The sequence below is a fragment of the Eurosta solidaginis genome, chromosome 1 (assembly GCF_040869045.1).
Source record: "Eurosta solidaginis isolate ZX-2024a chromosome 1, ASM4086904v1, whole genome shotgun sequence".
NCBI lineage: Eukaryota > Metazoa > Arthropoda > Insecta > Diptera > Tephritidae > Eurosta > Eurosta solidaginis.
The window spans coordinates 55,725,991-55,744,210 of NC_090319.1; the positions used below are offsets into that span (position 1 = coordinate 55,725,991).

General features: G+C 41.7%; 1 protein-coding gene across 14 annotated transcripts in view; it reads right to left on the bottom strand.

The window, feature by feature from the left end:
* Positions 1 to 18,220, bottom strand: part of LOC137253646 (HEAT repeat-containing protein 5B) — a 204,480-nt gene that overhangs the window by 45,320 nt on the left and 140,940 nt on the right. For all 14 annotated transcript variants that reach the window (XM_067791045.1, XM_067791077.1, XM_067791012.1 and 11 more), the window contains 3 exons: positions 6,656 to 6,803; positions 5,102 to 6,576; positions 4,758 to 5,031 (listed from right to left, as the gene is read on the bottom strand). In XM_067791045.1, the coding sequence (XP_067647146.1) occupies positions 4,758 to 5,031; positions 5,102 to 6,576; positions 6,656 to 6,803 (1,897 nt within the window). The remainder of the gene's footprint in view (positions 1 to 4,757; positions 5,032 to 5,101; positions 6,577 to 6,655; positions 6,804 to 18,220) is intronic.

Consider the following 18,220-nt stretch of genomic DNA (forward strand, 5'->3'; position numbering starts at 1 on the left):
GAAGCTCTTTGGTAGCAAGTGATAGTGAGTATGCATAGTGACAACGGAGTTTCGATCAGTACCACAGTACTGCAGCAAGGAAACACTCGATTATTTCTCAACTGTAACTTATTGAAATGACTAATTTTTGCCCAATTTGTTCAAATTTCCTCAAATATGTATTTTTAAATTTACGGAGAAAATATTTAGTTGTTGGTGGTAGTTCGGTACCCTCGCTTATAGTACTAATAGTGTTGTACGCATCGCATATACGTCTTGGAGTAAGGACGATGACAACGTTCCAAGAAGTTTTTTATATATTTATTTATTAGTCTACAAATTTAACAATTAATCAGACTAAGTATAATTAAGGATAACAGAATAAATTACAGAAGCATACATAGTGAGCAAAATTATATTATAAAATATGTATATATATTATTAAATCAGTTGTCGGAATGGACTGTGATGCCGAGCAACGGAACTGATTATTAGTGCTGTCGGAATAGACGTGATTTCGAGCAGCTGATGTATATTTAACACACAATGAGTAGGGCTGCGATGCGTGGGAGGTTGGAAAGGCCACCCACCCAAAGTAACTGGAGCTGGTAACATATTTAGTTTAACATGTTAATTTTGAATAAGTTATGCGTTCAAAACAGTGAGTGTATATTTTTTTATACTGTAGAGTGTGTCACAAGTATCAATATTATTGCAGTGATTATTGAAATCTTGACACAGACAACGAATAGGTTCATGCATTTGAAAATTCGATCTACAGGTAATTAAATATAGCGGTTGGAAATACCGAGAAGTCCTAAAAGGGACATTAAGCATCACCTCGCCTGGACTGTTTATCATCCCTCTTAAGAGTTTTACCATGAATAAAACGATAAGCCGCAGGGAGATGCCTGTGGGAGATGCTTGGCGTTTTATTCATGGTCACTACAGAGCCGGCAGCTGTAAAAGTTTTAACCGGCTGCAGTAGGGCGGTAGATTCCTTGATGGATCACATGGCAAATGATTTAAAGCAAAAAGCAATAAAAAGCTTTTGGACCGATTCAAATTTTTCGCTATGAATTTGATAACGCGGGTTCCAGATAATGGAAGCATATTCCAAAGCATATTCCAATATAGGTCTTACTAACGATAAAAAAAGAGTTTTAGTGGCTTTTTTTGAAAGCCAAAGTCCCTCTAGCCCATTCACACACGATTCGATATGTAATTTGAAGTCCAGCTTAGGGTCCATCATAACGCCAAGATCAGTAAAGTTTGTGACTTGCTTAATGATATAATCGCCTATCAAGTACTGATGGGATTTAAAAGATTTCCTCGTAAAACACATAAACTTGCACTTCGGTAAGTTTAGTGAAATGACGTTCATATCACAACACTCAACTAGGTTATTCACATCCGATTGAAGAAGTGCCCTATCTTCAGGTGAGACAATAGGCATAACCAGTTTGACATCATCAGCGTACATCAGCGGCATGCAGTGCTTCAAAACATTTGGGAGGTCATTAATGAAGAGCAGGAACAACACTGGACCAAAGTGACTGTCCTGGGGAACTCCAGAAGATACCTTAATGAATCCAGACAAGCAATTGTTAAACACAACGGTTTGCTTTCTTCCTTCCAAGTACGAAGAAACACAAGAGAGAAGCCGTGATGGGAAACCCAATCGATTGAGTTTTAGTAGGAGTAAGGAATGGGAAACTTTATCAAACGCCTTACTGAAATCAGTATAAATGACATCAACTTCGCAGTTCGTCCTAAAGTTATTGGTTACAAGAGTTGTGAACTCCAGCAAGTTAGACAAAGTGGACTAAGCCTTGCAAAAGCCATGTAGTGACAGGTCCATTGCTGAAGATACTAAAAGCCAGTTGCCTTGTGACAATTGATTCAAATAGTTTTGGAATAGCACAAAGTTTGGCTATTCCACTATAGTTTGTGACACAAGATCTACTCCCACTTTTATAAAGTGGTATTATAAATGACTCCTTCCACTCTTTAGGGAATATCCCTTGCCACAAAGAGGCATTAAATAAGCAGGTAAGGGGTAGACAAAGAAATTTAGCGCAAGTTCTTAGCACAACAGATGGTATTTCATCAGATCCACTGGAGTAGGAAATTTTCAGAATTTCCAGATGCCTTAGTACCTCATCTGTATGAATATATGGGATACCTACTGAGTTAATCGAAGGTAGCATATATTGATAATCCACCAGAGGGGAGTCAGGGATAGTCGAATAATTAGATTTAATAAAGTCAGCAAACATATTACAGAAGTATACCCTTTAATTTTTCTTTGGGAGTTGACGAAGGAATAAAATGATTTTGGATTGGAAGAGATCCTATGCTTCATCAGATAATTCTTATAGCATCTTATCTGTAGCCTGTTGTACTTAAGGCGCAAGATAGAATATGCAGCATAATCACTATTAGAACCAGATAATTTGAAACGCTTGAAGAAGCGTGTTTTTTTTTATTTTTTAGATAGCTAAGTTCTCTAGAGCTCCAAGCAGTAGTTGGGGGTGCTAGAGGTTTTGGAAAAAGGCACATATTTGAGAAATATTGCATGTAAAACGTTGGTGAAATGAATGGATCTCGCTTCAATATCTCCGTCGTATTCAGGCCACGTTATTTTAGAGACTTCATCGATTAGTAAAGACCAATTGGCTTTCCTAAGCAGAAACCGGTGAGAAGACGCATTCGGATCAGTAGTATTCCGCACCGGTAAACTGAGACAATCCAGGTATATTGAAAGTGATGGATGATAAACATCCGCAGGCAACACCACTGGATCACATCGAGTTACAGAACAATTCGATGTGTCGTCTGAAAATATTAAATCAAGATATTTAATTTATTATGAATTCTGTTAAGTTGACCACCGTGGTGTGATGGTAGCGTGCTCCGCCTATCACACCGTATTCCCTGGGTTCAACTCCCGGGCAAAGCAACATCAAAATTTTAGAAATAAGATTTTTCAATTAGAAGAAATTTTTCTAAGCGGGGTCGCCCCTCGGCAGTGTCTGGCAAGCGCTCCGATTGTATTTCTGCCATGAAAAGCTCTCAGTGAAAACTCATCTGCCTTGCAGATGCCGTTCGGAGTCGGCATAAAACATGTACGTCCCGTCCGGCCAATTTGTAGGGAAAAATCAAGAGGAGCACGACGCAAATTGGAAGAGAAGCTCGGCCTTAGATCTCTTCGGAGGTTATCGCGCCTTACATTTATTTTTTTATTTTTATTATGAATTCTGTTAAGTTGATAAAGACCAACGTCTGCAAGGTCATTTAAAAACTCGTAGAATACAACATTACAAGCAGTGGGAACTACTATTCCGTCAAAAAAATTCCACGACACAAAGGGCAGATTGAAGTTGCCAGCCACTAAGACAGAATCAACAGACCTAGCAGACATAGCAAATATTACCTTTAATAGGGAAGAGTGTTTTAGGTATATAGAAATATCTGACTGAGGCGGAATATAAGACGCTACAAAATATTAATAAGTAGATAATTGTTTAACTCGCACGCAGAGGATTTCAACATCAGCAGATTCATCGAAATACACTTCCTCAGCAGAGAACCTGGTATGTACGGCGATTAACACGCCTCCACCAACTCTATTTTTTCGGTCTTTTCTAAAGATCTCATATGAGTCTGCTAACATCTCAGAGTTAAACACCGTTGGTTTCAACCATGTCTCAGTAAAAACCAAAACGTCATAACAAAAGTCATAACATCGGAGAAAAAGATCCACTAGTTTAGTATTTAGACCCCTAACATTCTGATAATAGACATTGAGGTCATTACGAAAGGTATCAGATAAATCTACGACTCCGCGGAAATTTCTACGTCTTTTTGAAAAAAACGGAAGGGTTTAATGTATACATTAGTGGGCCAAATAGAAGCATTGAAAAGTTTGCTGTATTATTTTCAACCACTCGAACTTTAAAAGAGACTCTCACTTTCTTTGAAATACTTGGACCTTAAAGCATTGGAAACGAAGAGATGAGCTGTACTAGGATTACGCAGATGTTTACAGAGTTCAACATATACAAATCCTTGCTACTCTTGCTATTTCTATTTGGCGTGTTTTAGGGATACGAAACGATTCTTCTATGTAAGCGCTCATTTAGAAAACCGATGGAGTTAAGCCAAAGCCTATAAACTCCACAAACAGGCGTCGGACCTCTATGCCAGGAACAGCCCGGTGAATCCTGTACTCAAAGAACAATACCCAAAACTTGAAGAAGAGGAACGCACACTCCCTAAGGAAACGCGAGTCACTCTAGCTCAACTTCAATCTGTATACTATAACGGGTTAAGCTGTTATCTATCCAGAATCAACCCCGACATACAAGACATATGTCCTGCTTGTAACGTGTCCCCACATGACATCAACCATCTCTTCAACTGTATTGTGGAAGCAACGCCTCTAACACACCTCTCATAATGGTCCACCCCTGTTGAAACAGCAAGCTTCCTTGGACTCCCGTTAGAAGATATTGATGACAATTTGTGATCGGTCGCACCTATTGGATGGGGCGAAGCACTGCTCCAATAACAACAACAAACATTTAAAAACTAAAGACACTATGCTCAAGGATGCTAATTCCAAATACATATATCTCTCTTTCATAACTTTTTTGTTTTTCAATTGGTCACAGAAATGTAAAATAACAAATACCTAAAAGATAGCAATAATTTGCAAGCATAGAAATTTTTTTAAAATAAAAAGCAACCAACAAATTTAAATTAATATTAATCACCTGATCTTCAATGGTGCGATGATCGGTCTCCTGCAGCCAAGTACCCAAAATAATAGAATCATCGCCATGGCATAGAGCGCGTAGTAGTGAGTTTGTAGTATTAGCTGGATTTTCAGAGAGTGTGAACTCAGCGACAAGCATACGTAGCAGATGTGTATACGAGGATTCTAAAGCATGCGGCGGTAGAAGAGAGAGCGTTTCGTATAGACGTAAGCGTACCATGGCCGCTGGAGCTTTCAATTGGGTGCCATAGCTTTTCAAAACAGGCGATAGACTGCATTTATAAAAAGTTAAATTTATTTTTTTTAAATTACAAAAACGTAATTTTATATTAAATTACTTACTTCACCAACATAGCCAGCGCGCTCTCAATAGGCGTCAACAAACGACGAGTTATATCCTCGCTCACCAAATCGGCACAATTTAACAAAAAGCTATACATTACCGATAGAGCACCGGCGCGTCCCTCCAATGTTACTTGCCATGTAAACGCATCGCCACGTGCTTTCTCCGATTCGAGCTCCTTATTTGAACGCGGAAATGAATTACGCCACAACAACAACATACGTGGTAATAAACCTTTAACCACTGGTGAACCAAGTGTCATTATGGCACCAATTAATAACCAACCCGCTTGTGTACGATTCAAAGACATACGACTATTTTGCGATGCGGAACGTAAAAGTTCTTCTGCTGTATTAAATACAACTTTGCCTTTGGTATGTGGTATGCCTAATGGTGAATAACGTACACTGCCTAAGGTGGCAGCCAAAGCAGCGCTATAACCAGCGATTGCTTCAGGCGACGAGCGCATCTGCTCAATAGCATCAACAAAACGATCTATGAGTGGCGTTATTTGACTTGGTACAGCGACGCAGAAGCAACGCAAACACCATGCAGCAGCTAAACGTGCCGCAGCGCATGGGTGCACCAGCACTGCACAGGTAGCATCAATTGAGTTCAATGTGTGATCATGTAGCAAACTTTGTGCTGTAGTGCCCAAACCAAGCACTAGTGAACCTAACTCTTGTAGCGCACAAACCAATAGATGTTGACTAAAAAGTGTTTCTTGATTAGAATCTTTTGCGTTTTCGGGATTGAAATCGATTGAATTCATTTGTTTGGCTATAATATGTATGAGCTCCTTGCATGCTGATGTTTGCGCCTTCTCCCCCAACATTTTTCCAATAATCGAACGTAATATAAAATTAATACATTTACGTGAATATACAGCATCGACGTGAGATGAAGCAGCTTTTGGATTTGCTACCAAATCTAATACATGAATTAGAAAAGTGTTTAGATTACGTTCCAACCAAACGCTTCCCATAAATTGTACGAATACCACATATGAATGTGTAACGCCAACACGCACCTCACGATTTACGCTTGAACTACCTTTGATAATTTCACCTGTACCCTTGAGGAAAGACACGCCACCACGCAAAAATCCAGACATTAAAATACCCAAAACTTCATCGAGTGAAACGTTGCGCGCTTGATTTTTTGTAGGTATAGGTTGACCTGGTTTTTTGTTGGCTCCTTCTGGTGGTTGTTGTGTGAAAGCCAGTAATGTTCCTAGTAGTTTGGCGACCGCACAACGCACCTCATAGTTGCTACCATCAAAAGCACGAAAACATAGTGAAGCTAAACTTTCGAGTTCTGTTTGATAGAGAAAGGGTGCATGATTGATCATTTCTAGTACGCATTTAGCGGCTGCAACACGTACAGCCATTACACGATCTGTGAGACAATGTTTCGTTGCTTTGTAGATGTCTTTGTGGACATTTGAGATGGCAGTACCCATGCCTGCACAAACCTAGAAACAAGTGAAGAGGCATATTTAATATTGAATGTAAAATTTCAGTGAACATATAAGAGAGTTTTTGTTGCCTTACCTTTTCGAGGGTTATCATAATTTCAGTGCGTGCTTGAGACTCCGCATTGCGTAGAGTGCGTATAAGTATTTGCACCGTTTCTTCATAGGAGCGGCCCATCATACGTCCAAGTTTCTCATACATTGAGCCCAAAACGCAAATTGCAGCTCTAAAAGAAAATGTGATTTAAGCGTTTTATAAGTTTCAGTAGATAGTATTTATTTGGAGCTGAGACTAGGGCAGTGAAATTTGTGGGGGAAATGCTGTTTTTATGTGCGAGCTACAACAACATCATCATTATGATTAATTACCGCCACACCGCCTAGGCGATTGTGACCGTTGCTAAGCAAATTACGCCAGTCATTTCTGCATTGGGGTAGGTTAGGTTAGGTTGAAGTGGCTGCCTCCGCTTTCCAAGCGGAGACACACATGGGCGGTTGTGGCCCGTTGTGCTACCACGCGGGGCCCCTATTTCCCTACTTCCGAAGATTGTTTAGGCCCCAGTGAGACTAAACCAGCGCGTTTGCCTGATGAAACGCAAGATGTCATTTGTGTGTGTAGATTCAAGCTCCGCATGACCCCCAAAGGAGTGTCTGTGGAGGCATCGGTACCTGGTTTTTAACAGTGCGGGACAGTGGCACAGATAGTGTTCTACGCTTTCTTTCTCCTCCTCGTCCCTACAGCTGCGGCAGAAGTCATTTATCTGTAGGCTCATATAGGCACCATGAGTGCCCATGAGACAGTGACCTGTAAGAAGGCCCACTAGTGGGTTTATATAGCCCATCTGGCGTTAGCTTGATCCGTGAATAGAGATTGCAAGCAGTGCTTGCAGGTGTTTAGAGGAGGGCTGGCCCAACCAGCGGAGGTTATTGTTTGCAGGCTGGTGCCTTCCCTAGCTAGCTCATCCGCAGCGCAGTTTCCTGAGATGTTACAGTGGCCAGGAACCCATATAATGCTCACGTTGCATTTTTCAGCTGGCTTTTTGAGGGTTTCTCTGCACTTCAATGCCACTAGTGACGAGGTGTTACTACATTGAAGGGATTGTATGGCAGCTTGGCTGTCCGAGAAAATTGAAATAGAATTGGTCACCGGCAGGTTAGGAAGATAGAGGGATGCTTCCCAGATAGCTATAAGTTCAGTTCAGCCTGAAAAACACTGCAGTGGTCGGGCAAGCGTAAGCTCTCGCTTAGATTGAGCATTTCTGAGAATATTCCGCTGCCGACTCCTTTGTTCAGTTTAGAGCCATCTGTAAAAACGGAGATTTCGTGAGATCCCGGCTCCCTGCCGTTTGCCCACTCCTTCCTCTCTGGGATTCTTGTGGAAAATTTGTTGTCCCAGCAAGGGGACGGTATTGTATGGTCCAACTTTAAGAAGGTTTCGGGGACCTGCTTCAGGATCCGGGTGTGACCAAACCTGCAGTCCCTCCATGGTTCGATGGCGTTGAGCCTTGTCGCGTTGCAGGAGGCACAGTATTTTCCATATAGACCAGTGAGGAGAAGGAATAATATGGTTTCAAGAGCTTTGGTGGGAATGGAGGGAAGGGCACCGCTAGTAAGCATTGCCTCCATCCTCTGCACTCTCGTTACTTTGCTCTTGTTATATTCGATATCGAGTGCCGTCGACCATACGGTGATGGCGTCGAAGAGTATGGGTCTCACCACTGCCGTGTAGATCCAATGGACGATGCGTGGCTGGAGACACCACCTTTTTCCTATTGCCCTGCATTGGGGTAACCAACGCCGATTGGGATTACCAAGGGAGATCAAGCCTTTCATCATAATCATATTCAGCAACCCCTGCGGGTTATGGGAGCATAGAATATACCCACAGTGGGTACGCCTGTTGTAAAAGGCGACTTAATCCAAATCCCGTTCCTGGGTTGTGCACTAGGCTTGGCACCTGCCACGTTAAAACGCGTTTCAACGAAACTTAAAAATAACTATTTTTTGCTGATGACGACCAGGATAAACGTTTAACGGACTATGATTGGAATGACTGGAACGTCCGAACTCTTTTAAGAGATGACACCGATCCCCGGCTGTTTCGGTTGGTTTAGGATACGGATTCCGTCTATGAGAAACTAGAAAAGACATACGAAGACTGCACGCACAGTGATATTAAAAGCATGCATGGTGACTTTAGCGCCAGGGTGGGAGTTTTTTCCAACTCTGCGGAGATTTTCTCCTTCCTGTGATGTTAAATTCGGTTTTCTATGTAAATACTTTATGTGCTGGAGCGTGCTTGTCAATTCTTTTTTGGCATCACGGAAATCGCTATAAAGGTACCAGAGACCATCTCATCCGCACTTGATTCCGTCCACGTTTACACCAAGGGATTGAAGGGGTTTATTAGCGCAATACAAAGCTTTATTGCTTCACGGTTTCTCAACCCAATTGGCAACCTCACCTACGCGAATGGAATCCTGTTACAAATATAAATGTATCATAAACATATGAAGAAGGCGATTCTCTGGTGACTTCAAACTTAAATCTTTCCCGGGCCGGGCCAGTACCTTAATGGTGTTTGATACCGGAACTTACCGGATCCATATCCGGCAAAGGACCAGAAACCAACATTAATGAGAAGAAGATGCCATATATCCGGACAGAAAAGATGACAGACTTATAGAGCTCAATTTTTGTTTGGCAAATGAGGACTTTACTTTGTAATAGTATATTTAGTTCGAATTAACAGTTATGGGCAAGAGTTTTTCTCCGTTGGATTTTTTTTAAATTTATATCTGAAACCCATGGCTGCCAAGGCGCCATTCGCACTAAATGTTCGGTAGACCTAATCATAGAAATGAAACGTGATGGCTTTAACAGGATCGTATTGAAATACCAGCACTTGGTCGAACAAAACTTAAAACTACTTTTTTCGCCTCTTTACCAAGGGCAGCGCTAGCGTGTGCCGGCAGCTGAGAGAGATTGTGACTGGTTGTACGATCGGTATTTTCTAATGCTCAATTGAAAACGAAAAACACGTAGTCTTCATGTTGGAGCTGTGCTAAAGCTAAACAAGATTTAATGGGTTGTTCTGGTTACAATGCCTCAGTGAAGGATCGCGAAGGCGATGGAAGCGGGTACGTCCTTTTCATTACAACACAGCACAGTGAAGTATTTTCGATGTAGACATTGACCAGGGTATGACTTTCTAGTATTCAACCAACCAACAGCCACGGTTGGCGTGATGGAATGGCCGCAGACGATCTCGAGAACGCATATAAATCTTTTGTGGCTCCTTGCTGTTCACGCCCTAAGTCGTCCGGTAGTCTGCGCCTTAGCGCCCCCGCTACCTTCTAGCAGCCCCGCTGCTCAGCAAGCCACAACAAGTACCCGCTGCTGCTCGCGCCCCACGGCGCCACCAACTCACACGGCTGCTCCCACTCATACCTACAATCTCCGTAGTAGAGGCGGGAGAAATGCCGAGCATCAGCCCCTGCCCCAGTCTTCTCCCCCTCTTTTCCGACAGCAATTGTGTAGGTCAGAGAAACAGACTCTTAGTCCCTACCTCCCCTTGAACCCGGCATCGACCGCAGGGACAGAGTCTTAGAACATCAAGGCTTATCTGTCCGGTCAGGCGATGCAAACCTAGAAATCATCAACATTTACATCCCTCCTGCCACCTGTTGTCCCAGTGGATACCGCCCTAATATCAGCGCCTTACTCACTGGCAGCAATCGCATTATCTTAGGCGATTTCAATGCCCATCACGATCTATGGCATTCAAACTTGCGGGCGGACAGTGGGAGTGAGATGTTGGCGGATTAAATAGAAGAAACGACGTTCTGCACAATAAACGGAAACGCCCCCACACGTATGGTAGGAAGCTGTCACAGTTCGCCGGATATTTCAATCGTGAGCGCAGAACTCGTAAACTGCGTCAACTGGCAGCCGATGGTAACATTGGCATCCGCCCACCTGCCTATACTTATTGCGCTCGAGCGTACCGCCGACTTCATCGTCACAGAAAAACGCACTTTCATAAACTTTAAAAAAGGAAAGTGGGACGAATACAAATCCTTTACAGACAACCGCTTTGCTGCCCTCCCTATCCCGACTGATGCCCGCCAAGGGGAGCGTGCTTTCCGCAAGGTCATTGAATCCACCTCGGCACGTTTCATTCCCGCCGGTAGAATTCCCGAAATTCGTCACCACTTCCCGGCGGAGGCCGCAAATTTAGCGTGAGAACGTGACCTTATAAGACAGCTCGATCCCGGCGACCCCAAATAAGGGAAATACACCAACGCAGCCTGGGAAACCAGCTAACATGGGAGAGTCGTATCGCCCGATATCTCTCTTATCCGCCAGTTGCGAAGACGCTTGAAGCCATTTTGCTCCCCTACTTTAAAGCAAATTTGCAGCTAGCCTGTCATCAGTATGGCTTCAGAAAACTCCATAGCACCACCACCGCGCTAAATGCCACCAGCACCCATATAAATTGCGGTTGAAATCAAAACCCCCACTACAGAACAGTACTCGTTGCGCTAGACCTATCAAAAGCTTTTGATACGGTCAACCATGGCACGTTACTGCAAGACCTGGAAGGGTCTACCCTTCCCCCATGTCTTAAAAGGTGGACCCCAAATTATATGGTCGGCAGGCATCGGTGCAATTTAGAAATGAAACATCAAAGCCAAGAAGAATTAAACAAGGGGTACCACAGGGTGGTGTCCTATCCCCACTGTTGTTTAATTTCTACATATCTAAGCTACCTTCGCCAACAGAAGGAGTTACTATCGTTTCCTACGCCAATGACTGCACAATAATCGCCACAGGCCCAGGCCCACAGATCGATGAGCTTTGAAACAGAATAAACGGCTACCTCCCTGATCTCTCCAGTTTTTTGGCCTCGCGAAACCTGGCATTATCACCGACTAAATCCTCCGCGACCTTATTTACAACATGGACGTCCCAAATGTCGACCATTTTGAACATCCACGTCGATGGCACTACGCTACCGACTGTCCTACACCCCAAAATCTAGGGTGTGACGTTTGATCGGGATCTGCATTTCGGTGAGCGCGCAGCCGCAATTGTTCCGAAAATCCAGAGCCGTAATAAAATCCTCAAATCCTTTGCTGGCAGTACTTGGTGAATAGACAAAGAAACGCTCATTACCACATACAAAGCAATTGGCCAGCCGATTGCGTGCTACGCGTCCCCTATATGGTCGCCAAGCCTAAAAATTACCCACTGGAAGAAGCTACAGGCCTGCCGAAATACGGCTCACAGAATCACCATGGGCTGTCTTCTTATGTCCCCAGAACACCATCTACATAATGAGGCGAGAATACTCCACATCAGGGAGAGAAATGAGATGCTAACCAAACAATTCCTGTTGAGTACCCAGAAACCTGGGCATCCCAACAGCCATCTGATTAATGAGCCAACACCGCCTAGGGACTTAAGGAGTCATCTCCGTAAGCATTTTGAGGAAATACGGCACCTGAGAACTCAGCCGTATAAAGCAAAAAAACACAAGCAGGTCCTTGGTGAACTCCACAAACAGGCGTCGGACCTTTATGCCAGGAATTGCCCGGTGAATCCAGTACTCAAAGAACAGTACGCAAAACTTGCGGAAGAGGAACGCATACTCCCCTGGGAAACACGAGTCACTCTAGCTCAACTTCGTTCTGGATACTGTAGCAGGTTAAACTCTTACCTATCCAGAATCAACCCCGACATACAAAATGTATGCCCCGCTTGCAATGTGTCCCCACATGACCCCAACCATCTCTTTAATTGTAATGTGGAACCAACGCCTCTAACACCTCTTTCATTATGGTCCACCCCTGTTGAAACAGCAAGTTTCCTTGGACTCCCGTTAGAGGATATTGATGACAATTTGTGATCGGTCGCAGCTATTAGGTGGGGCGAAGCACTGCTACAACAACAACATCAGAACGCATGTTTGGTTTTCATCGAAGTATTTTCGATGTAGACATTGACCAGGGTCTACATCGAAAATACTTCAATGAAAACTAAACATGCATTGACCAGGGTCTACATCGAAAATACTTCAGTGAAAACCAAACATGCGTTCTCGAGATTGTCTGCGGCCGTGTCATCACGCCAAGTCTTGGTATGGCGGCCGCCATTGTAGCTTGGTCCGCATACCTACAAAAAGCTGTTTTTTGCAGCGGCAAACGGTTTCCCAACACTCAAAGTGTATTTTTGCCATGTAAAGCTTCTCAGTGAAAATTCATCTGTTTTACAGATGCCGTTTGGAGTCCTGCAAATTTGTAGGAAATTTTAAAAGAAAGCACGACGCACATTGCAAGAGAATCTCGGCCAAATGTTGAAATGCGATCCTTGTCAATCAGCTCTTGGCAAATAAAAAACATGGGTCTTACCGATGTACAGACCCGACTGTCGTGGGAATTACTGTCTGAAATTCGGCGCCCGTGTCTATCCATCAAGGGATGGTGCAAGAAAGAAGTGGGATACGGGAAAAAAATGGTTATACTCCTACTTATCTAGACTAGGCCTGGACATTCTAAATAAATGCGCGGCATGTAGGGAGTCTCCACAATATTGCTATAATATCTTATTCAAATAATAACCAATTTTGAGGAGCTTGTGGTAGATACATTCACTGTGTACCAACAGAGGAAGTCGGTTTACGATTAGTTTTGTCGACTGCCGATAAAGAGGACTACGGGTTTTGGAGGCTACTTTACTCAATATTCTGTCGGAGATATAAGAAATTGAACTTACTGTGCTTCTTAAGCTCTTATGGAAATTAGTAATTCCATGCACATCATAGTAACCCATTGGCTCACTCAAGGGGGTTTTGGGGTTAAACCCCCTCCCCCCAAAATTTGACAACACACCATAAAAAAAAATTGTTTATAAAAGATGGTACATGCATAAATATTTCTGTAAATACATGTTGTAAAATCTATGAATATTCGTGGATGTACATTGCCAATGTATGTCAACATCTACTGATTATGTTTATAAACAAGCAGTGTGGAGATATTTCGTTAAGCTAATCGTTTATCAAAAAATTTCCACCGTTTCCGTTGAAACACTTCGAAATATTATCGATAAAGAAATTATCAAGATAAATTGCATCTCGTTTTTAACCGAAACGAAAAGCTTTCGTTAACGTTAAAAACGTTAACAAAAACGTGATACTTTAGGTTTGAATTGTGCTGGCAATGCTATAGCCATGGTGAAGCCGTAAGGTGCGGACATACACACACAAACTCCATGTAATTTGTTTGTGTAATTCGTTGGTGGTAATGTCAAAAATACTCTGAGAAATGTTCGTACTGTCAAAATCCATGAGAAAAGTTGCAATCAGCTTGGTTAATGCTTTTACCTTTAATGACTCCGCCTCAATCAGCTTTGCCAGCATAGTTTGAAATTAATAATCAACATAAACGATTTGATTTCGTTTTGATATGGCAGAAAACGAAGCGAAATCATTTCGTTAATTTGACATTCTTAACGTTAATAAACGAAACGAAATTACTTTGTTTCGTTTATTAACGTTAATTATCGTAACGAAATGATATCGGTTCGTTGGTTAAGCACGCCTGCCTAAAAGTATGCTGTGGATATTAGCTGAGGTTTGTTTTAATTTAAAATAATTCTCCAACGATGTGCACTTAACCAAAGAGAGTAGATTAATAAGAGGGAGCATTGTAGAGTCGTTCATTTTCCACAAAGTGGAACGGCTACACCAGGAATACACCATACGTTTTGCCCCTGTTTCGTTTTCACCATCAGAATTAAAAAAGTCATGAGCCTGGGTATTCGCGCAATTTTAGTGATGTAAATTGCATGGCGCCAGCGCCAATGCGGTGCCAGCTCAATGGTAGCTCATTTACGCAATGACTCCAAGCGAATTTTTGACGCTACTTAGTACTGAGTGCGTAGTACATTTCACTTGCGCTATTGAGTGAAACGATTTTTGTGTGTCAGGCACGAGTTTGGTGTTATTGGCGCAATTGGCAATGATGACACTGAGCTGATGACGGTACCGCTGGTAGTTCAGATTTTGAATCATAGAAAGAATTGATGACCCATGTAAATTATTATGGCTTTGGCTATTATTGGCTGTGACTTTGAACCAAATAAATTCTGCGGACATAACAACCGGAGTCATTTTTGAGTTTTATATTTTAGATTTAATGCACAATTAATATGGGTGTGTTTGAGCAGCCAAATAATAACAGTAGTATTGCTAAAGTGCTGCTTAGTTGATGGAATGTAGCTAATTTCCTTGTGATGATCAATAGATTGTCAACATTTCGTTCAACGAACGCGCGAAATTGCCACATCTGCTCAAATTTTCCAAGAATTTCCATTGTTGATTTAACTTAAGCTGTTATGCCAATATTTTTCAGCCAGCTTATTTCAAATCGGTAATTTTTCCAAAAGCAAAATAAATTACAGCAAAGATTACAGAGTTAAACAGCCTTCAAAAATCAACTTTGTTGAGGCGGACAGCACAGCAAAAAGTAAGGTGAATTCCTCGTACAGCTGTCCCACAATTTCCACAAAGCTTTAGAACTCTACAATGTACCATCTCATATTTAAAGAGCCTTTGACTTAACCAAAAGCAAAGAGAGTATATTAATAAGAGGGAGCATTGTAGAGTCGTTCATATCCACAAAGTGGGACGGCTGGGCCAGGAATACACCATACGTTTTGCCCCTGCTTCGTTTTCACCATCCGGATTAAAAAAGTCATGAGCCTGGGCATTCGCGCAATTTTAGTGATGTAAATTGCATGGCGCCAGCGCTAATGCGGTGCCAGCTCAATGGTAGCTCATTGACGCAATGACTCCAAGCGAATTTTTGACGCTAATTAGTAGTGAGTGCGTAGTACATTTCACTTGCGCTATTGTGTGAAACGACTTTTGTGTGTCAGGCACGAGTTTGGTGTTATTGGCGCTACTGGCAATGATGAAACTGAGCTGATGACGGTAGCGCTGGTAGTTCAGCTTTTGAATCAGAGAAAGAATTGATGATCCGTGTAAATTATTATGGCTTTGGCTATTTAGCGCGCAATTGCCACATCTGCTCAAATTTTTCAAGATTTTGCATTGTTGATTTAACTTAAGCTGATATGCCAATATTTTTCAGCCAGCTTATTTCAAATAGGTAAATTTTCCAAAAGCAAAATAAATTACAACAAAGATTACAGAGTTAAACAGCCTTAAAATATCAGCTATGTTGAGGCGGACAGCAGAGCAAAAAGTGTGGCGCAGCCGTCTACAAATTCCACAAAGTTTTACAAGTCTACAATAGGGGTTGTTTTTTTAAGCGAGCTGAAAAAAACGCTTCAACTAGCTAAACAGTTTCATTATGGCAGAACCATACAGATGGTTACTTTTTTTAGCTGCTTTGACATTTCTACTTCTAGCGCAGTATGTTTTTGACACTCAATCAGAGAATTACAAAAACAAAATACATGAAATGCGTGTGTTTGTTTGTATGTATGTCACCCTACGCTGTTATTTTGTTATTTTTGTTTATCTGCACATTCGTATGTTCATTTCATTCGCTCGTTCACAATAGTGCCCTATTTTTAAATATGCAACACTATCAATCAGGTCGACAATGACCTAAGCGGTTTCAACTGAAAGCGCTTAGCCAACTCAACTCGATTACTTTTTATTGTTGCTTTCCATGCAATTCGGTAAGCTAGCTAGTGTTTTAAATGAACTAGTTAGCAACGAAATACAGCTAATGTACCATCTTATAATTTTTAAAATCTTTGACTTAACCAAAGAGAGTAGATTAATAAGAGGGAGCATTGTAGAGTCGTTCATTTTCCACAAAGTGGAACGGCTACACCAGGAATACACCATACGTTTTGCCCGTTTCGTTTTCACCATCAGAATTAAAAAAGTCATGAGCCTGGGTATTCGCGCAATTTTAGTGATGTAAATTGCATGGCGCCAGCGCCAATGCGGTGCCAGCTCAATGGTAGCTCATTTACGCAATGACTCCAAGCGAATTTTTGACGCTACTTAGTACTGAGTGCGTAGTACATTTCACTTGCGCTATTGAGTGAAACGATTTTTGTGTGTCAGGCACGAGTTTGGTGTTATTGGCGCAATTGGCAATGATGACACTGAGCTGATGACGGTACCGCTGGTAGTTCAGATTTTGAATCATAGAAAGAATTGATGACCCATGTAAATTATTATGGCTTTGGCTATTATTGGCTGTGACTTTGAACCAAATAAATTCTGCGGACATAACAACCGGAGTCATTTTTGAGTTTTATATTTTAGATTTAATGCACAATTAATATGGGTGTGTTTGAGCAGCCAAATAATAACAGTAGTATTGCTAAAGTGCTGCTTAGTTGATGGAATGTAGCTAATTTCCTTGTGATGATCAATAGATTGTCAACATTTCGTTCAACGAACGCGCGAAATTGCCACATCTGCTCAAATTTTCCAAGAATTTCCATTGTTGATTTAACTTAAGCTGTTATGCCAATATTTTTCAGCCAGCTTATTTCAAATCGGTAATTTTTCCAAAAGCAAAATAAATTACAGCAAAGATTACAGAGTTAAACAGCCTTCAAAAATCAACTTTGTTGAGGCGGACAGCACAGCAAAAAGTAAGGTGAATTCCTCGTACAGCCGTCCCACAATTTCCACAAAGCTTTAGAACTCTACAATGTACCATCTCATATTTAAAGAGTCTTTGACTTAACGAATATTTAATTCACCATAATCCAATTCGTTCCACCAAAGCTACAATGTAGTAGTGGATAATTGACAGTCTATAGAAAAACAGTTCTTGTCGTCGCTGCTGGTGGTCAAATTTTTTGTGCAATTAAATTTAAAAAAATGTCGAAGCGTCAGCTAGATTTGACTGAATTTTTTTCTAAAAAACCCAAAGCAAATGATGAGCAACCATCGTGTTCCAGGAAAATACAGTGGACCCTCGGTTAACGTACACAATTGGTTCTAGCATCTTGCTCGTTATGCAAAACGTTCGTTAAGCAATACCATTATTCCTATAAGAATCAATGTAAACTAAAATAATGCGTTCCAGGTCGAAAAAAATACAGTCTTATATGTTTCAATTTGAATTTTTATTGAAAGAAACCTAGTACCTAGCATTATTAATCTACATTAAGCAAAAAACTGTCTAGAGTCGTTTGTTTCTGACGTCCCTTCAAAATTTGTTCAAAATGGGACACAGCATTATCGTTGAATAATTCTGTTGCACGTACTGCCGCTGTCTGACTGGGGTGATGCTTTTTAACGTATGATGCCACAAACTCCCATGCTTTGAGCATTTCTCTGATTGCACTAGACGGTTGCTGTTCTTCGGTTATCTCCTCGTCTGATAAAGTTTGCTTCTTAACATCTTGTTGTAAATCACATTGCAATTCTATAAGCTCGTCGGTAGTCAGATCTTCACTGTGCTCTGCCACAAGTTCAGCGATGTCATTTCCATCCACCTCTAGCCCAATACGGTCAGCCAAAAATATTATTTCGTTGGTTATTGGATCCGTAGATACTGCGTCGAGTCCTTCAAATGTGCATTCGGCAAAGCGGTCGGGCCAAAGATTTTTCCAGGAAGATTCGAGTGTTCTCTTAGTA